Source organism: Rhinoraja longicauda, chromosome 10, assembly GCF_053455715.1.
Source record: "Rhinoraja longicauda isolate Sanriku21f chromosome 10, sRhiLon1.1, whole genome shotgun sequence".
Taxonomy (NCBI): domain Eukaryota; kingdom Metazoa; phylum Chordata; class Chondrichthyes; order Rajiformes; family Arhynchobatidae; genus Rhinoraja; species Rhinoraja longicauda.
This window is the reverse complement of record NC_135962.1, coordinates 36,192,962-36,215,001: the sequence shown is the minus strand read 5'-3', so window position 1 is coordinate 36,215,001 and position 22,040 is coordinate 36,192,962. Positions and strand designations below refer to the sequence as shown.

The following is a 22,040-nucleotide window of genomic DNA, read 5'->3' as shown; positions in this document are numbered from 1 at the left end:
AGGATATCAAGATTCCTGAAATAGACTCTGGCATTGACCTATTCATCGGGCAAATGCTTCAAATGTATTGGAAACTTGGGAGCTGGTCAACAGCCATGGGGATGGACCATATGCTGTGAAAACCCTACAGGGGTAGGTCATCTATGGTCCCCTGAGAAGAGACTACGACAGCAGGGATATAAATGGTTGCCCAGCTGCTGCAATCAATCAAATATCCATTGCAAACCAAGAGGAGCTACTGGTCAAACAATACAATCACGACTTCAGTGAGGGAACCAGCAAGGAAACAGAAGAAATGTCCAGAGAAGATGTAAAGTGCTTGGATATTGTGAATCGCTCAGCGGGGATGACAGATGGACACTATTCTCTAGACTTCTCTTTCAAACAAGAAAATGCCAGCATGCCAAATAACCGTTGCATTGCTGAGCAGCACATCCAGAGCCTGAAATGCAAGTTTGGCAAGAATGAGAAGTTTCACGATGAATATACATCTTTCCTCACAGAAATGATTGACAATGGTTATGCTGAAAGGGTGCAAGTAGACCAGCTGAATCGAAGTGATGGAGAACTCTGGTACATCCCTCACCACGGGGTGCATCATTCAAAGAAAGGAACTTTAAGGGTGGTCTTTGACTGGTGCAGTCTTCAAAGGAACATCACTTAACTGCCAATTGCTGCAGGGTAGGACTTTACCAACTCACTCATTGGAGTTCTCATCAGATTTAGACAAGAACCGGTTGCTTTGATGGCTGACATCAAAGCAATGTTTCATCAGGTCAAGGTATCAGAAAAGCATATTGACTATCTGCAATTTCTGTGGTGGCCCGATGGTGATGTGCAGCAAGATCTTGTTGAATACTGGATGAAGGTACATCTTTTTGTAGCCGTGTCATCACCAAGTTGTGCAAACTTTGCATTAAGGAAAACTGCTGAGGACAACAAAGCTCACTGTCCAGCAGAGGTGACAAACACAGTAAAGAACAACTTCTACATAGATGATTGTTTAAAATCCATGCCTTCGGAACAGGAAGCAGTTCAGATGGTAAAAGACCTGACTGGCATCTGCCAAATGGGAAGATTCATGATGTCAAAATGGATCAGCAACAGCCGTGCTGTATTGGCATCCATTCCACAGAAAACAGAACCAAGGAGATCAAGGAGTTGGACATGGATAAAGACAATCTGCCAATGGAAAGAGTACTGGGATTGCGCTGGTGCGTTGAAACAGATGTGTTCATGTTCAGAATTGCTAGACGTGGCATCTTGCCCTTGGTCGACTCGATGTACAACTCTTTAGGATTTCTAGCACCATTTACTCTGCCAGCCAAGCTGATTATGCAGGGGCTCTGCAAGGAAAAGCCTGGATGGGATGATAATATAACCCAAACCTTCTCTCAGCGATGGACAGGATGGCTAGCAGATCTCAACAAGATTGCAGAGTTTAAAGTGGACCAGTGCATGAAGCCCACAAGCTTTGGTCAAGTCAGTTATGCACAGCTGCACCACTTTTCAGACGCCAGCGAAAGTGGCTACGGTACTGTTTCATAGATAAGACTGGAAAACAATACCAAAGAAGTGCATGTTGCATTCATAATGGGGAAAATCCAGAGTGGCACCATTAAAACAAATGACGATTCCCAGAATGGAGCTTACAGCTGCAGTCCTAGCTGTCAGAGTTGACACAATGCTGCGAAAAGAATTACTGCTTCAACTGGACAAATCCATCTTCTGGACCGATAGCACAACAGTGCTTAAGTACATCAACAACGAAACCAAACGCTTTTAAACATTTGTAGCAAACAGGATCTCTTTTGTAAGGGATGCTACTGATGTATCACAATGGAGATATGTTAGTACAAAGGAAAATCCTGCAGATGAAGCATCCGGAGGACTGATAGCAGACCACTTCTTAAACTGTAAAAGATGGATCAAAGGACCAGAGTTTCTCTGTGAGCCAGACAGAATGGCCAAAACCTCACCAGGAATCTGCAATCTCTGCTAATGATCCAGAAATCAAGCAAGACATCACAATGAACGTCATTGTCAAAAATCCATTGAACCCCACAAGCTCTTTGATCACCTATTTCTCATCATTGGAGGATTCTGAAGACTGCTTTAGCTTGGCTTCTTAAAGTAAAGACAACACTCTTGCAGTTGACTGGAAGGAGAAAGGAAATTCAGACTGCTGTGAGTAGCTTTGAAAAAGATCCTGGCAAATTAAAGGAAAAGGTTGAAAAGGAGATGCAAGTCTTTAAAGCAACACTCCACGGACAATGTTTATGTCTTGAAGATCTTTTCCAAGCAGAAAGCACAATCATCTCTTTCAGTCACAGACAAAGATTCAAAGAAGAATTATCAGTACAAGAAGCTGGTAGAAATGATGTCAAAAGAAGCAGTCATTTGAACAAACTGGATCCGATGCTAGATGATGAATGTCTGAGAGTAGGTGGTCACCGGAATAGACTAGCAATGCCTGAAGAGGCCAAACATCCTATTATTCTCTCGAAGTACCTCAACACTATTGTTACGCCATATCCATGTACAGCTCGGACATGGAGGAAGAAATCATATGCTGTCTCGCCACCGTAAAATATACTGGATTATCAAGGCTAACTCCGCTGCAAGAAAAATCATACCAGACTGTGTTGTGTGTAAATTACAACGGGGGGAAGATTGAAGAATCCCTAAAATAGATTAGATGCCAACACATAGTACATACCTTTTTTTTGATTATGTATAAAGTTTTTATAGCTCCTTTGAATGTTTATTGGTAACTGGTTCGTTATATACATAGAACAATTAGGGGCTGGTGTGTCGGGGCCATTTATGTTTAGGCTAGCTACTGTTATATTATATTATTTTGTCTAGATATATCTTGCTGTATTATTTTGGACACTTGGGGGCGGTCGTTAGATGAACAGGGTGGTATAGATATATATAAGTTGCAATTTTAATAAATATTTGGTACACATTCTTGATTTCTCTTCACATTCTTTACATGCATTCTCTTTATTACTTATCACTTGGGAACAAGATAAGTTACCTGTTATTGGTTAATTCCAAGATACAAGTACATGCTGGAAAAATTCATTTAATTTTCCTTCTTTCAAAAAAGTCGTTGAAATATTTTCTGGCCTACATATGAAGATTGCTTGAGATGAAGTGAATAATATTATTCTACATCATCAAACACTGGTGTTATTGCAAATATATCACATTGATGCAATCACAAAGAAAGCTCATCACTGCCTCCTAACTTCCTTCGAAGATTGAGGAAATTTGGAATGTTGCTGAATACCATGATGAATTTCTACAGACATATGGCAGCAAGCATACTGACTAGTTACAGCAGGGCCTGGTTTGGTAATTTGAATGCCCAGGAATGAGGAAGGCTATAGAGTGTGCTAGAAATTGTCTGGTCAATCACAAGTACTTACCTCAACTGTCGACGTGTTCTACAGGAGACGTTGCCACAAAAAGGTAGCTAATATCATCAAAGACCCACGCCATCCTGGTCACACTCTCATCTCACAACTATCACCGGGAAGATTTATTATTCTCTGGTCACCTAACGTTACTAATTATTAATTTATTATATTACTGATCATTGTGTATTTATTTGTGTGTTGCGTGAATAGGCCTGTTAGGCTGTCAGCATGTAATGATTTCATTATTCAGTTCCCGGTACATGTGATAATTAAACACTCTTGACTTGACTCTTGAGTATTCTATATGTGCTGCTGGTAATGTCTTTATGTGGAATAAAGAAGCAGGAGTAGCATACTGATCCTAGTGTCATTCGATTAATTTAGAGAAAAAAAGCAGCTTATTTCCACTTACCTGCCTGGTCCTGTTTCTATTGCTAATCTCACCAAAAAAATGTAAGGTGACTTTGAATCATCATCTCTCAGACCTGTATCAGTGGAAAACATCTAGGATACAGCACCTGTCAGTAACAACACCAGAGAAATTAGAATAGAAAATGCTGTGCGTACCCTCTCAATGTAGCATTTTAAATAAACTTCAAAAAACAGAGGAGAACATAAACAACTTTACTTTCTAATTCAAAAAGTTGAAACATCACAGAATGCCAAGTTTATCGTTTATTGAAGAAGCTGATTTTTTGGCATGTTTTGGAAATGGAAAAGCCAGGAAATCGTACCTGGACTTCTTGTGTAGAGATGGAAAAGGGATATCAAATGACTGTCAATGATGAGGCCGGCGAGAAAGTAAATCAAAGCAAGACTTCCATAAATTAATGGATTCCATTGCCCCAGGTCATCTCATGAGCAGTGTGTTAATGAACTCCCGGACAGGCAGGGAACGTGAAAGTCATTTACTTTTAGGAGGGTGAATAATGTTGATGTTTTTTACAAAATGTTCCCCAATGCTGTTTTTGTTTAAGATATATTTCTTTGACAGGGTGGTGATATGTGACTTTTCTTGAAACTTGTTCTCTGGAACTCTCCACTAGAAAGGAAGGTAGAGCAGATCAACTTGACATCCAATATCTTTTAGATGCAAGGAACTGTGAAGCTGCTTTACATTAAAAGGACACAAAGTGCTGGCTTGAAATGCAGAATCTCCTGAAGGCTAGAGCATTTAGGACCGGTGATCCAGACCCACACAGGAAGTCCAGGTATGATTTCCTGAGGGCCATCCTGAACGCGAAGAGACTATTCTGGACTAAGGTGGAGCCACAAATGGATGCTCGACAGCTGTGGCAGGGTTTGCACGCTATCACCTCCTGCAAGGCAAACTGAGTAGAGTAAGGGCAGTGACGCATCACTTAAGATGAGCTCAATGCCTTTAATGCACGCTAGGAAAAGGAGAACAATTACACACCTACATGAACCCCGGCAGCCTTTGACAACCCTGTGATCTCAGTCTCTGAAGTTGACGTCAGAACATCATTCAAGAAGGTGAATCCATGTGAAGTGTCAACCCAGATGGTGTGATGAGTCGGTGTACAGGAGATAGTACGGCTGGTTGAGTGGTACCGCAACAACAACCTCTTGCTCAATGTCAACAACACCAAGGAACTAATCATTGAATTCAGAACGGGGAAGTCAGAAGACCACTTGCCAGTTTTCATTGTGCATTGGCAGTGGGGAGAGTTAATATCTTCAAATTCCTGGTGTTAATATCTTGGATGATCTGTTGTGGACCCGGCATATAGATGTAGTCACAATAGGTACACTGTGTGCCGCTACTCTCTTAGAAGTATAAAAGAATATGGCAATGACACACCTACAAGACCTCTACAGCCTCCAACAAACTGCAGACGCACTGTGGAAAGTACCGTGACTGGTTGTATCATACTCGTGTTTGGTAATTCCAATGCACAGTAATGCAAGAGGCTGCAGAGAGTAATGGACTCAGCCAGTTCATCACAGCCCTCCCCACCGTCAAAAAACATCTCTATGAGGTGCTGTCTCAAGAAGATGGCATCTGTTATCAAAGTTCTCCACCACCAAACTGGGCCCTCTTCTCACTGCCATCGGGCAGAAGCCTGAAGTCACACACAACTAAGTTCAGGAACAGCTCCTTTCCTACAACCATCAGGGTCTTGAACTGACCTGAGCAAACCTAATCCAGCCTCTGCAACGGAACACTATGAAACATCTCTTTGTACAAATGTCTTATTTTAACGTCTTTTTCTTTACATTGTCTTGTATAATTTATGTTTTGTGTGTTGTCTGAGTCCATGCGAACAGTGATGCTACTGCAACCAAGATTTTCATTGTACCTAGACCTAGGGTTGTTTTTGTAGACAATAAGGTCCTGCTACGCTCCTTTAATAAACATATGTAACATGTGGCCAGAAAACAAAATAATGTCATTTTACTTTTTACAGTAATGCCATACCAGTGCGTACCATCACTAAAAACGCACTCTCCGTATCTTAACAGGACAGACAAAGTTTCAGGTCAGGACTCTTCTTCACACTGATTGTTGTAGTTGGGAGAAAGCTGGAAAAGATTTAGGGGGTGGTAGGGAAGGACAAATCCTGCTATCAGTCTGAACAAGGTTCCCCACTCGAAACAGCACCTTCCCTCCAGTACTTTGTGTTTTGCTCAAGATTCCAGCATCTGCATTTACCTGTGTCTCTATTGTACTGCCTGTACATAATTGTACTTATGCATATGGCAATAAACTTGACTTGCTGTGACTTGACCCAATTATGTAAACATTTTAGAGGAATCAGTGGGCCATGGAAACAGACCCTTTGGTGTATGGCGTGCATGCTGACAATTGATCACCTGTTCACACTAGTTTTATGTTACCCCCACTTTCAAATCCACTCCCTACACATGAAGGGGAATTTATAGAGGCCAAATAACATGGAAACATGCACATCTTTGTGAATTGGGAAGGAACCGGAGCACCCGGAGCTCCCTGCACCGTCACAGGGAGAACGTGAAAACTCCAACGGTGTGTCAGTGGAAGTTTGTGAGTCATTGGAGACTTGCCGAATTTCCTCAGTTGCATAAGGAAGCAGAGGCATTGATGAGCCTTCATGGCTGTTGCATCAATATGCTTGGTTCACGGCAGATTGTTGGTAATATTAATGCCAAGAAACTTGAAGCTCTGAGGGAATTACTTATAAAAAGAGGTTGGACAAATTAGCATTGTTTTTTTCTGGAGCTTCGGAGGCTGAGAGAAGACCTGAATGAAGTATGTAAAATTATGAGAGGCATAATTAGGGTAGACCGTCAGAACCTTTTTCCCAGGGAAGAAATGTCAAGGATCAGAGGGCATAACTAAGGTGAGAGGAACAAAGTTTAAAGGAGTTGCGCAGGGCAAGTTTTTTTTTAACCTGGAAAGTGTTATCAGGGGTTAAGGTAGAGGATACAATTGTAGCATTTAAGAGGCTTTTAGACAGGCACATGGATGTGGAGGGATATAGATCATGTGCAGGAAGAGGAGATTAGTTTAACTTGGCATCATATTCTACATGAATATTGTGGGCCGTAGGGGATATTCCTTTGTTGTACTGTTCTAAATTCCATGAAACATTCACTGCGCATTTCAGCTTCCAGCGAAAGAGAAGTTTTAATAATTATTTCTTTTCTAACACATTCAAAATGAAGTTAAAAAAATTATTTGCCCAGAATTATGATTTCTGTTTCATTCCTACTGTATTATGGATGAATACAGAAATTTCCATCCAGTTACAATTTCATCCATTGAGTCACGGCTTGTACTTCAGATCTTGTTACAGTCTTATAAGAAAATAACTGCAGATGCTGGTACAAATCGATTTATTCACAAAATGCTGGAGTAACTCAGCAGGTCAGGCAGCATCTCGGGAGAGAAGGAATGGGTGACGTTTCGGGTCGAGACCCTTCTTCAGACTTACAGTCTTGTTTGCCTTGTTCACACTTTAAGACTAGCCTTTTTAATTATGAAATTATATTAGTTTGAAAGCAAAAAAGAAAAAAAATCAAAACTGAGATTTTTGGTTTTTGGATTAACTATCTCATTGCAAACATCAAGTAATATATAATGGTAGGACAGCAATAATCCTGTCCAGTAAAGTTCTTCTGACTTCACTTTTCATATTTAATTTGATGAAGGCATTTAAAATCCTATAATGAGCTCCAAAATAAAAGTCTCTGCTTACAAAGCCTTAATATTGCCTAATGTTTGCTTAGTCGCAAAGCACATAAAACTTAATGGAGTATGTAGAAAAATTATCACCTTTGTGAAACGCTGAACCAACAGTTAAGAAGCATGTGTGCTTTTCTTTGGAAAAGGGGTCATTAATTTCACCATTTTACGTTCTGTGTAAGTGGAAGGCCATTTAACAAGGTTTGGTTTTGTTTGTACAGCTGATTGCAATTAAGTCATCAATTTTATTTTTGGTGAGAAACATTAGCTGTTAAGTGAATTTGAGGAAGGATAAAGTATTATGGGGGAAATGTTTTGCTGCATTGTTTGCACTTTATCTAATAAATAGAATGCTATAGGATTATTTTTAGACTTACTGAAACATTTGTTCAGTTATAAGGCTTTTGTTCATCATCTGGCAAGATCCATTGAAATAATTGGTAACGTTTATTCTATTCTTGGTTAGCGCAATATTTACGCGTTAGCGCAATGGTAAACCAGGCTCTGAAAGAGAATCCTGTTATAAGCAGACAGGGGCTGACTTAATCGAAGGTAGACCCAAAATGCTGGAGTAACTCAGCGGGTCAGGCAGCATCTCGAGAGCGAAGGAATGGGTGACGTTTCGGGTCGAGATCCTTCTACAGACTGACAATATATGAACGTGATCCACAGATTATTGTATTCGCATTACTAGGGGAGACACATAATGCTCGTTGCCTGATATAGCACAGAGGTTAAATCATTTGTGACTGCCTCCATTAATTCTGCAATATAAAGCTAACTTGTGTTTTTTTTTCTAAACACAGAAAGTGCTGAGGGGACTCAGCCCTGGCAGGCAGCATCTGTGGAGAGTATGGACAACCCTCTTCTACAGCTATGAGATTTGGGGACCTACTGAAATGTCAGCAATAGCTCTTTTCAAGGTTAATGTGGCAGGGAATGGGCAGAGACACAGTTGGCTACTCTTGCTTTATTTCCAAAGTTCTAATTTGAAATGTCAATGAACTCACAGAGGATAATGTTTTTGTGCTGACGGCCTGATTACCCTGTATCATTTGAGGTGGAGCTGTTGCTGTGTGTCGCTGTGTAAACACTGGACTTGCTACTGGAGAAAGGAAAGAAGGAAGACAATGAAGATGGCATTGTTACAGAAAGAGGAGAGTTTTCCTTCATGTCTTGAGGTCAATATTTATCCATTTAATCAAGGCACAGTTGAGCTGTCTGGAGGTTGTGTGGTGAGTTTTTTTACCGTGATATTGGAAACCTATTTGATATTGGTTGCTCAGCTTTCTACTGATGTAACTGCATTTATTCAAAAAAAACCTCATGCACAGTAAAGTGCTTTTGGTATGTTCGGTTACTAGGAGGCGTGTGTATATATATATATATATATATATACTCAGCCGGTCAGGCAGCATCTCTGGAGAAAAGGATTAGGTGACATTTTGGGTCGAGATCCTTCCTCAGACCTTGGTAGAAGGAATAAGGAACCAAATTAGTATGCAGTTATTCACTTAACATGTACTTTTCAGGAATGACACAATGCAACCCATGATACCAATCCACTACTAGGAGTCGGTAGCTCAGAATGAAGCGCTCTGTTGATAAGGAAAAATGTTTTGCCCCCGTTAAGAGTAACACCATGAAAGAAAGGGTGAGCAATTAATGCCTTCTGTCATGTCTGCCAATGTGGATTAAGAATTGGAAGCAGTCCCACGGCTGCTGCTGATCGTACCAAATGGCATGGAGTTCCTCTTCCACCCCCTGCAGCACCTCTACTTCAGCAGACATGGAACTGAGCTGGTTGCAGGGTTGCTTTACCTTCCTATATTGATTGAAAGATACAGCATGGAAACAGGTCTTTTGGTCCATTGAGTCCACGATGATCATTGATCATCAATTCATACAAGCTCTCTGTTATGCCACTGTCTTTATTCATTTCCTACATACTAGTGCCAATTACACAGGCCAATTAACCTAAATAACCAGCACATCTCTGGAATGTGGGAGGAAACTGGAACACCCAGAGGAAACCCACACGGTCGCAGGGACAATGTGTAAACTCCATGCAGACAGCACCCGAGGTCAAGATCAAAACCGGGTCTCTGGCAATAATTATTCTAGAAAACAGGCAATGCCAAAACCCTTAATTTCCTTCGATCTTTCCTCCCTCCTTTGAAATCCAATAGCTTTTAATGTCACTTAATCCCCAATACTAAATTTCCTTGAGCACAAAACAAACTTCCTCTTTTACTCATTTCAATGTTGGTATCACAGTTTAAAAGAAAGTCTGCATTTGGCAGAAATTACAAGATCGTGTATTTAATATCTGACATTACGTCTTTGTAGTGTGACGAATTTCTTTGAAATTCGCCCTCAAAATGCTTTGCGTTAAAAGGATCATTTAATGATTGGCAGCGGAGCACTTAAAGGTCTAGCGTTGGACTCACTTAACTGATGTAGTGAGCAGATTTGCGTGTGTGTGGTTTGGACCTTGGAATATAAAGTGTGTACACTGTTTAACGTCAATGGGGCTTCTTTTAGTCGCTGTTATATTTCAATGCATGGTTAACGTTGGTATATTACGAGTCCTTTTGAAATGATGAGCCCTGAAAAGATTTATTGTATTATCTGTGCAATTGTTCCAAAGCTATTAATCTGCATTGTGTGTGCAGGATGCTTTTAACTAATCCCAAATCCCCCTAATGTTAAAATTAAATAAGGGTGAATGGAGTTTCGGTGCCACAGCTGGTTTCTCTGGCTTCACTGATATGCCTTGTTGGGGGAGTACAGACTTGCAAACAGCCCATCCCTTGTTCTCTCTGGGTCTTGCAGTGTCAACATTGCTCCGGGGCCCTACTGCCATCGTCTTCACCAAGAACTTATAAATCTCTGCTCCTTTTAACCCCCGGCGACAGCAGCGGGCGGTGTGAGGAAGGCGCCGACAGCTGCCGCCGCTTTTGTGCTCGGAGTCCCCGAAGGCCCTCGGCCTCCCGCTGACCAGCGCCCGGGCTCCCGCTGAACAGCGCCCGGGCCCCCGGCCTCCCGCTGACCAGCGCCCGCGTCCGCGACCTCCCGCTGACCAGCGCCCGGGATCGCATGAGCACGTGAGGCCGGCGCTATTGTCTCTCCCTGCCGCTGGCTCACCAATCGCGGCCCGCTACAGCCAAGCGCTCTCCCTTCACGCTGCGGGCCCGTCTGTTGTGTTTACATAACATCCATAGACTGGGACCCGGGAACGGGGGGGGGGGGGGGGGGTGGGGAACAGAGACAGAATAGATCGCACGCTCTTCATTTTTTCCCTGCTCTTCAGAATTAGTTCCGACAAAGCTGGTCGTATGAAACCGATTTAGGTGGATTTTCTTTAGCTAAACGGCAATGTGGGAGACTATTTGTGTGTCCGGACACTGCAGAAGTTGGTTGGGTTTGGCCCGCCCCCTCCTTACCTCAACTCTGCCCTTCCCCCAACTCCGCCCTTCCCCTCGCAACCCCGCCCCTCCTGTGCTCAGCCCCCCACCCACCGCGCGCCCCTCCTGTGCCCCGCCCCCACGCGCGCTCCTCCCCTCGTGTGCTCCGCCCCGCGCGCTCCTCCTGTGCTCCGCGCCCCTCCTCTCCTGTGCTCCGCCCCCCCACCACCCGCGCGCCCTCCTCCTGTGCTCTGCCCCCCCCACCACCCGCGCGCCCTCCTCCTCTTCTCCGCCCCGCCCCCCCAGCTGGCCGGCCTGACGGTTGACGATTTGTTTCCTCCTCGATGCAGGAGGCGCTCGGCCGCCAGGCACCGACGATCTGCGTGTGGATCCCGCGCCTGCCTGCCTCTCTCCTTCCCTCGCAGAAAGCGTGGAGAAGTCGTGCGAGTACAACACCAACTACAAAAAAACTCCACTGCGAAGCAGCCGACGGACACCAAACTCATGGTGCAGACGGCGGCGGGTGGCGGGAAGCAGTGAGCCCGGGCCGGGTCAACAGCGTCGAGCGCCACTCATGTTCTCCTCAAGCCCGGAGGATCAGAGCGCTCCCACCAAGGATCCCGTCAAGTACGGAGAACTCGTCGTGCTGGGGTGAGCGATGGCTCTGACCTCCCCCTCCCCCCCCCCTGCACTCATCCAGTGGTGACTGTTCATGCCCCCCCCCTTCATCACTCTCCCCACTGCTCACCCCCCTCCACCCGCTCACCCCCCTCCACCCGCTCACCTCCCTCCCCTCCGCTCACCTCCCTCCCCTCCGCTCACCTCCCTCCCCTCCGCTCACCTCCCTCCCCTCCGCTCACCCCCCTCCCCTCCGCTCGCCCCCTGCCCTCCTCGCCCCCTGCCCTCCTCGCCCCCTGCCCTCCTCGCCCCCTGCCCTCCTCGCCCCCTGCCCTCCTCGCCCCCTGCCCTCCCCACCACTCGCCCCCTCCCCGTCCCTCGCCCCCCTTCCCCCAGCTCATCCCCCCAATTCGCCCCCAACTCCGCTCGCCCCCTTCTCTTCCCCCCCAACTCAGCCCCTCCCCTCCGCTCAGGCTCCCCCAGCTCACGCCCCCCACCCGTCCCCTCAGCTCATCCCCTCCGATCTCCCTTCTGCCCAACCCCCTCCTCACTGCTGCTGCCCTCCCCTCTGCTCATCCCCTCCTCCCCTCGCCCTCCCTCACGCCCCCTCCCCCCAGCTCCCCCTTCTGCTCATCCCCTCAACCCCTCTCTCCCTTGAAATTGAAGATATATTAGCTTTGGAGATTTCTTTGTTCTCATCCAGAATAAACTTGCTTTTGAGGTTCAAATTATGATAATTATCTTTTCTAATTAGCATACCATCATATTCCTTTAATGTCATTTTATTCACAGTACAGAGGGGTTACTATTGACAGTTTAATGGAAGAAAATTTGTGCCGTTGATTATGCACTAATAAGTTTTGATGATTTAAAAAAATATTTTGAAGAAGGCCACAGTTAAAAGCTAGTGAAATTAATTTGATCCCCTCAATGTGATTTTAGATTTTCTTTAAAGTAAAATGATCTACAGTGCAATTGCTGCAAAATTCCTGTAAGGCAAAATAATTACTGTTAGTTGTATTGTGTGCATAAACATACATGCTATGAAACTTGGTTCTTCAATTACAACTTTTTTTCCAGACTAAAATATTTTTATGTTCAAACCCTAGTGATTAGCATTCTATGATGTGGAGATTACTAAATGTCATAAATTGTGTATATTAGTTATGAGCTTGTTAAAGCTTTTGTTTGTCGTTTACAATATTGCTGTAGTGAATTATCACATTAATGCTGAGATAGAACAGTGCGACACAAGAATAGACCCTTCAGCCTGCAATGTTTGTGGTGAACATGATGCCAATTTAAACTAATTCCTTCTCCCTTCACATGATTCATAAACACTCCATTGCAAATTCATGTACCTATCTAAAAGCTGCTTAAATGCTACTATCACGCCTGCTTTCACCACTACCCTTTGTGCGAGTGTGTTCTTGTCCTACACATCTCCTTTAAAAACTTCCCCCTCTCACGTACTATGGCCTCTAGTATTTGACATTTTCACCGTGGAAAAAAGATTCTGACTGTCTATCTATTTCTTTTTGATGATTTATAAACTCCTGCCAGGTCTTACCTCAGCCTCCGATGCTCCAGAGAAAACATCCAAGTTTATGCAACTTCTCCTGATAGCTGTTAGCGTCTAATCTCGGCAGCATCCTAATAAACCTCTTCTGGACTCTCCAAAGCCTCCACATCTTTCCTGCAATGGGGCGACCAAAAATGCACACGATACTCTAAATGCTGCCTAACCAAAGTTTTATAAAGCTGAGCCATGCCTTCTTGACTCTTATACTCAATGTCTCGGCTAAGGAAGGCGAGCATATTGTACATTTTCTTTGCCCTCTGCACTGTATCTACTTATGTTGTTACTTTCAGGGAACTATGTACTTGGACCCCAAGATGCTCTGTAGGTCAATGCTGTTATAGAGTATTACTGCCATTAACTGTTTTAATACCTTGCATACCCATTGTCACGCAGCACAAAAACAGGCCCTTTGGCCCGCTAAGTCCATCATTACCATTGTACCCATCTAATCAAATCCCATTTACACCCATTAGGTCCGTGACCTTCTATAGCTTTGCCATTCAATTGCTAGATTCTTCTTAAATGTTGTGAGAGTATCTGCTCCACCATCTCCCCTGACAGCGCATTTGGATTTCAACGATTTCACTGTGATTAAATTCCCTATCAGATCACCTCTAAATCTGCTATTTTCACTTTAAAAACTGATACACTTATCTTGGACACCCTCATAATAGGAAAGGGATTCTTAACATTTACCGTAATAATTCTGTGCATTTTTCTCAGCCCCACCAATTGTTTCTTAAACTGAAATCCTATAATCTAGGCAATGTCTTGGTGAATCTTCTTTGTGCCCTCCCCAGCGTAATCACATCCTTACTGCAGTGTGACATCCAGCACTGCACACAGTACTCCAAATGTGACCTAATCAATGTTTTATAAAGTTGTAACATGACAGTTCAGCTATTATTTTCTCTGCCACAGTTGATGAAGGTAAACATCTCGTATGCCTTCTTCACCACTCCCCATCTGTCTTGCCAATTTCAGGGATTTATGACGTATCTCAGGGTGTTTCCATTCATCAAAACCCCTTGGGGCCCTTTCATTCATTGTGTATGTCTTACCCGTCCAAAATATATCCCCTTGGTCTTTTTAGGATTAAATTCTATCTAGTCTTGCTTTACCCAACTTTTCAACTGGCCAATATCATACTGTAGAGTAAGGCAAGCATACTCGCTCTCTATGACACCAATAATTTTAGTCATCTGCAAATTTACTAATTATATTTCTTACATTTGCATCGAAGTTGTTAATGTACATCACAAATATCAAGAGTCCCAGGACTGACCATTGTGGTACACAACTGGTCACAAACTTCTAACAAGAAAAATGTTTACACCACTACCCTTTGCCTCCTTTTGCTAAGCCAACTTTGCCACCTTGTCCCAGATCCCAAGGGTTCTAACCTTCTAGATCAGCCTATGATGCAGGGTGTTGAGGTTTAATCATATTAGTGAGACAAAATTTCCCATGAACAAAACCAAGTGGACTATCTCCAATCTGCTTGGGCACAGCAGTGGAGTTGCGGCCTTACAGCGCCAGAGACCCGGTTTGATCCTGACTATGGGTGCTTTCTTTGCAGAGTTTGTACTTTCTCCCGGTGACCTTGTGGATTTCCCACAAATGCTCAGGTTTCCTCCCACACTCTAAAGACGTACAAATTTGTAGGTTGCTTGGCTTTGGTAAAAATAAAAATTGTAAATTGTCCCTGGTGTGTAGGATAGTGCTAGTGTATGGGGATTGCTGGTCGGTGTGAACGTGGTGGCTGAAGGGCCTGTTTCTGCTCTGTATCTCTAAACTAAGCTAAACTAAACGATAATCTATCTCTGCCTTTCCAAACACTGATAAATCCTGTCCCTTTGAAGTTTTTTTCCATACCACTGTTGAAAGACTTGCTAGTTTCTATTACCTGGTTTATCCCTGGTGTTCTTCTAGAACAAAGGTTCAATATTTGCTATATTCCCATCATCAGGCACGTTACCTGTGGCGAACAGAGATTCAAAAACTCTCTAGATAGACACAAAATGCTGCGGTAACTCAGCGGGTCAGGCAATATCTCTGGAGAAAAGGAATAGGTGATGTGTTGGGTTGAACCCCTTCTTCAGACTGCGAGTCAGGCAGGAGGGAAACTAGAGGTAGAAAAGGTTCAGGACAAATCAGAGACAAATCATCATCACTGTTGACCAAGGAAAGGTAGATCCCACTATGGTCCATTATTAGCTGTGGAAAAGGTGATAAAGAACGGATATATGGATGCGAAAAGTGGAACTGGCAGGGCGACAAGATTGGGGGAGAGGTGGAGAGCGAGGGAATGCAGGGCATATTGATTTCTCTAATTTCAAGTAACCCCTGAATTTTTTTTACCATGATTTACAACTAAGGACATTTGTTTCCTGCTACGATATATTCAATAAAATGACAACCTTTCAATGCAATATTCATGATAAATAATCATTGGGGAAATTATAAAAGAATGTATTTATCTGTAAAACAGATTTTAAGTTTTCAATATGGCTGTAACTTTCTGCATCAACATGTGCAAAATTAAACGAACAAATCCAAAATGTTGCATTGCTATGAGATGTTCCCAAAGGTGTGATCTTATTACATGATTCAGCATCTCTGAACTTATAGCATCAAACAGACAGAATTTGTCAAAAAAGTTAAGTTTTTGTATCTATTCAACAGTGCAGTATACAGTGCCCTCCATAATGTTTGGGACAAAGACCCATTTATTTATTTGCCTCTGTACTCCACAATTTGAGATTTGTAATCGAAAAAAATCACATGTGGTTAAAGTGCACATTGTCGGATTTTATTAAAGGCCATTTTTATACATTTTGGTTTCACCATGTAGAAATTACAGCTGTGTTTATACATAGTCCTCCCACTTCAGGGCACCATAATGTTTGGGACATGGTGTTCATAATTGCTCAGGTATTACAAATCTCAAATTGTGGAGTACAAAGGCAAATAAATAAATGATGGATTGTATTAAGAAAGTTACTAATATACAGTGCCCTCCATAAATTATGGAGGGCACTGTATATTAGTAACTTTCTTAATACATCCTGTTTGGCACTAAAAAATAATTTCTACAAATGTAGAGTTTTATTCCTTTTAGTTGATTTAGTTATTGTTATACATGTTTCCTTTCTGTCACTTTATTATTCTTGAGTTTTCTTTCTCTAGTTTTTTTCTGTACCTGATTTGAATTGAATTTTGTGTTCTAACCGCACTTCCTATTTCACAATCTGCATTGCTATTTAATGATTGTTCAATTTGATAGGTGCAGGAAATGTGCAGTTCATTGCTAGTTGGCACTGTCCTATTGAGAATGGGGAGGATTGGGATGATTCTTTGACAGGAACACATTGTGCAAAACTCCATAGAAAGTGCAGGTCTGCTAGGATCCTTGATGTTTGTGGTTCAGAACAAAGTCCAGAAAATTGCAACTCTTAAAGACAAATTAAATTGGTAAATGACAAAACTTTTGAGTTCTCTGATAGTATTGGCAAATTATCCATTGAATAAAGTTAAAAATCCATTAATCAATTGATATATAATAGACAATAGGTGCAGGAGTAGGCCATTCGCCCCTTTGAGCCAGCACCGCCATTCAATGTGATCATGGCTGATCATTTACAATCAGTACCCCGTTCCTGCCTTCTCCCCATACCCTCTGACTCTGCTATCTTTAAGAGCTATATCTAGCTCTCTCTTGAAAGCATCTAGAGAATTGGCCTTCACTGCCTTCTGAGGCAGAGAATTCGACAGATTTACAACTCTCTGACTGAAAAAGTTTTTCCTCATCTCCATTCTAAATGGCCTAATTCTTAAACTGTGCCCTGGTTCTGGACTCACCCAACATTAGGAACATGTTTCCTGCCTCTAATGTGTCCAATCCCTTAATAATCTTATATGTTTCAATAAGATCCCCTCTCATCCTTCTAAATTCCAGCATAGATGGGTGGTCAGGACTGCTCTCTGGTTCTGGTAGGATGGTTCAGTTGCCTGATAATGGCTGGAAAGAAACTGTTCCAGAATCTTTGACTGGAGTTGTGTTGATATACTATTGCTATCTCATCATTGCTTGGTTGCTGCGTTAATGTTCCTTTAATAAATTTTTGTGCCTTCAACTATTCTATGTAATATTTATTTTCAATAAATTGGGAGCTTAGTTTTATAGTAATTTCATTTTCTCCACCTTTGATTACTTCACCAACCTCTTTCTTCTCTTCTAAAGTCAGCATTGCACTATCTCACATCTTTGGGGAACCAGGTTTAATCCTGACCTTGGTGTGTTGTCTTTGTGGAGTTTGCAGGTTCTCTCTCTCATCATGCAAATTCCTCCAGGTGCTTTGGTTTTCTTCCACACCCAAAAGTTAAGCATACAACGTACTCCCACAGTACTCTTGGGTTGACAGTTCCAGGGTTTAGACACGGACATTAGCTGTATGGCAATACATTGTCTTCCACATTGACACGAAGGGGATCCTGGACTACTGCCTGTCCTTTCAGGTAGATAACCCATTTTTATGAAGCCTTGTTAGGGTAATCTGGGCAAGTATCTACAGCTAAGTGAAAATACAAAATAAAAATACAGATGTTGGAGATCTGAAATAAAATAGAAAATACTGGAAATACTCAGCAGGTCAAGCTGCATCTGTGGGAAGAGAAACGGAGCTATCATTTCAGGTTGACCCTTCATTCAGACTGCAGTTAATCTTGTAGATTCTAAAGAACAAATTAGTTAGGAGCAGTGAATCAGAATCTTGAATTTGATCTGCCATTCAAAAAAGATCAAAGCTAATTTGATTGTAATTTAAAATCCTACCTACTTTCACCCCGTTGTTATCGTATAGCTTGGAGACTTTATCTTAACTTTTATGGAAATATAAATTGGTTGTCAAGGTTGGTTATAATTTGATTGGATAGATGTTACCTATTGGAGTTGTCATCAGTGAATTGTAGGTAAATGATTTTTAACATTTCCTCATCTGCTCATTCACAGAACATTGGGGATTTCTTTTTTTTGCCACTCAGGAGACACTTATTTTTGAGGTTCAGATTATGAAAATGTTTCATCCTCTCCCATTCATTAGAATTTGGACACCGTTGGTTGGGGGCAGGAGTTTTGTTGGGGAGCCCTGGAGATGCACCGGGCTTGGCATGGCGGATTTTCAGATATCTAGGGGTTTCGCATTGACGTTGATAACATTTATTGTGATCTACAATATAATGAAAGAATTGGAAAAGTTATGAAATATCAGAAACATTCTCGAGCATAGAACTGCTTCACTGGTTGGAGATACATCTCAGAGTGGCAGTGGAACAAGCTGTCAACGTGTGCAAAGAACGCACATTTGCCGTGAAGATTCAAAAGGGAGCTTAAAGAAATACAGAAAGTTGTCAACAAAACTGAATATTGAAGGTGAATAGTTCATTTATTTAGCGCACAGACATAAAATAAATCGGCATTTCTTCCAGACTATACTTCCAGACTGGGGGGGGGGGGGGGGGAAGAGAAAGTGGAAAATAGATGGGGCAGAACAAAGCCTGGCAAGTAATAGGTTGATATAGGTGAAGAAGGTTTGGACAAAGGCCAGAGAGGAAAAGACTGAAGATGTGGGACATATGATTGAAGAGTTACGATTTGTGAAACTAGAGGAAGGAAGGGAGGGGAGAAATAGGTGCGATTCCAGGTGGGGCACAGCTGAGAAAGGGGAGGGAAAGAAACAGGGAGACGTTGATAGATATCTTCAATTGGAGAATTCAGTGGTCATACCGTTGGGTTGTAAACTGTCCAAGTGGTATATGAAGTGCTGTTCCTCCAGTTTGCATGTGCCCTCACTCGGGTACTTTCCCCTGCAATCACATGAGAAGTAACTTTCCGCCATCACCTCCATCAGGGGCCTAGCACTCTTTCCAGATGAGACAGAGGTTCACGTGCACCTTCTCTAACGTCATCTACTGCAACAGGTGTTCCCAATGTGGCATGCTGTGCATTGGTGAGACTAAGCGTAACCGAGTTGAACACTTGCGCTCCGTCCACCAAGGCCACCTGGAACTTCCGGTTGTTAAACATCTAAATTCCTCTTTCCATTCGCAAACTGACCTTCTTGTCCAGGGCTTTCCCTATTGCAAGGAATGGAACAATGCCTCATATTCCGCTTGGGTGGTTTGCCTCCAAGAATGAACATTGAATTCTTTAAATTTAGGTAACTGCCAAACCCCCACCCCACTTCTCCCGCTATCTTTTCTTTTTCCCCTCTTTCTCCCCTGTGCCCCACCTAAACTAACATTTATCTTTCTCATTGCTTCCTCTAGCATCACAATTCACAGCTCCGCCAATCTTTTTGTCTCCCACCTTCTGTCATTTCACCTCTGGCTTTTGTCCAACCATCTACCTATCAAAACCCCCCTCAACCGTATCCACCTTTTACTTGCCAGTCTTTTTCCTGCCCTGCATCTCTTCTAGCACTCTTCAATCCCACACCGCACCACAATCAGTCTGAAGAAGGGTCCCTGACCCAAATATCACCTGTCCATATTCTCCAAAGATGCTGCCTGACACGCTGAGTCACTCCGGCACTTTATTTCTTTTCTCATCTATCCTTACTGTCAAAGTAAATAAATTTATTAATCTATTTACTTTTTCTTAGATTATATGCCAGTTGCAGCTGCCTTGATCATTCACTTAACTTGATTTATTTTCCTTTGCCTCCTCGCCTTCCTACTTAGCTATTATTGTCAGAAAACATAGATTATGTACAGCTGTGAGCCTGATCCTCTGAGCATTCCATTCAGAACAGCCTAGCAGTCTCAAAAAGCCTATTTATTCCCATTTTTAATGCTCTTTAGACAATCTTCTCTACATGCTGATATGTCTACAAGTCAGTCTGTTTGGTTTTAGAAGCATACCTGTTGTCTACAACCCTTTCCTCACATTTTGCACTGGACAGCTGCTAATGAAGATTTTCAGTGACTTCCTGGGTGCCTCTCCAAAATATTGTGTGGTTATATACCAAGTGTTAGGGAAGAATTTTCAAAGAACTAATAGAACTAATCTCTGCATCAGTTATGTTGTCATATTGATTGGGTTATCTGAGGTAGGTGTAAACCATATGAAGAAGTGTTCAATATGGATTGAATATACATTGATGCAAGAGTAACCTACTGATCCAAACAATTGGACTTTATTGAACCGTCTACACTACAGCAAAGAGTAAGCTTACAGATTACGGAGTTCTTTATGAACCAAAAAATCGTATTCAACAAGTTCTGATACAATTTTTATGGCAGAATATAATGAGCAGGGTTAAATTAGGCATATTTTCAATCCACATTCAGGCCACTGATAGGAGCTAAAAAATAAATAGTATGGAGCTAAAAAATAAAAACAACATAAGGGCGGCACGGTGGCGCAGCGGTAGAGTTGCTGCCTTACAGCGAATGCAGCGCCGGAGACTCTGGTTCGATCCTGACTATGGGCGCCGTCTATGGAGTTTGTACGTTCTCCCCGTGACCTGCGTGGGTTTTCTCCGAGGTCTTCGGTTTCCTCCCACACTCCAAAGACGTGCAGGTTTGTAGGTTAATTGACTGGGTAAATGTAAAAATTGTCCCTGGTGTGTGTAGGATAGTGTTAATGTGCGGGGATCACTGGGCGGCGCGGACTTGGTGGGCCGAAAGGGCCTGTTTCCGCGCTGTAGAATCTAAATCTAAAAAAAACAACATATTTTCACCATTATATTCATCTCTATAGCCAATTAAGTATATATTTCAATTGCAGTCAGCATAATATTGTGAGATATTGGGAGACCCTACAGGTAAATACCAGTTTGTCATTTTTTAGGTGGACTGACTAAAGTGAAGTTTGCAGAATTTGTTCATGTGATTTCCTGTTCCAATACTGGTCTTGGCCTGAATGTGAAATACTTTTGGATAGAAGAACAGCCTGTCTTTTGTGGTCATCGACATGGCAAGAATGCTTACTGCAGATTTCATTTTAAAAACTGGACACTTATCTCCAGTGAGTTTCTGTGAATGAACTAGACAGTCATCGGGAGACAACGTGCTGGATAAAGATAACAGCAAGGTATTTGACATTGTAGATCATGGACCATTACAAGTAGGTTTATGTAGGACGGTCAATGCCAACCCCATTCTCAAAATTTCCAAAAAAACCCCAGTAATCGAACAACCTTTAAACCCACCAACCAGCTCCATACACCGATGAGTCAAAACATTATGACCACTGATAGGTGAAGTGAATAACATTGAGTATCCTGTTACAATGGCACCTGTCAAGGGGTGGGATATATTAGGCAGCATGTGAACAGTCAGTTCTTGAAGTTGATGTGTGGGATGCAGGAGAAATGGGCAGGAGTAAAGACCTGAGCGACTTTGACAAGGGCCACATTTTTATGGCCAGATAACTGGGTAAGACGATCTCTGAAATGGCAAGGCTTGTGGGGTGCTCCCAGTCAGCCGTGGTGAGTAACTACCGACAGTGGTCCGAGGAGGGACAAACCACAAACGGGACAGAGTGTTGGGCGCCCAAGGCTCATCGATGCGCGAGGGCAGTGATGGCACCAGGATGCACTGGGAAGACGACAAGCCGGTGGAGGGAGTGTGATGCTCTGGGCAATGTTCTGCTGGGAAACCTTGGGTCCGGCCATTCATGTGGACGTCAATTTGACACGTGTCTCCTACCTAAACATCGTTGCAGACCAGGTACACCCCTTCATGGCAATGCTATTCCCTGATAGCAGTGGCTTCTTTCAGCAGGATAATGTGCCCTGCCACACTGCACACATTGT

The 22,040-nt window shown here is 42.8% G+C and overlaps 1 protein-coding gene across 6 annotated transcripts in view; it reads left to right on the top strand.

Annotated features, from left to right (window-relative positions):
* LOC144597361 (E3 ubiquitin-protein ligase pellino homolog 2) overlaps nucleotides 1-22,040 on the top strand; it is a 107,384-nt gene that overhangs the window by 55,530 nt on the left and 29,814 nt on the right. For 5 of the 6 annotated variants that reach the window (XM_078406647.1, XM_078406642.1, XM_078406644.1 and 2 more), the window contains one exon: nucleotides 11,372-11,672. In XM_078406647.1, the coding sequence (XP_078262773.1) occupies nucleotides 11,596-11,672 (77 nt within the window). In that variant the 5' untranslated portion in view covers nucleotides 11,372-11,595. Of the gene's footprint in view, nucleotides 1-10,449; nucleotides 10,722-11,371; nucleotides 11,673-22,040 lie in introns of all 6 variants that reach the window. The other variant, XM_078406641.1, reaches the window with a different exon arrangement.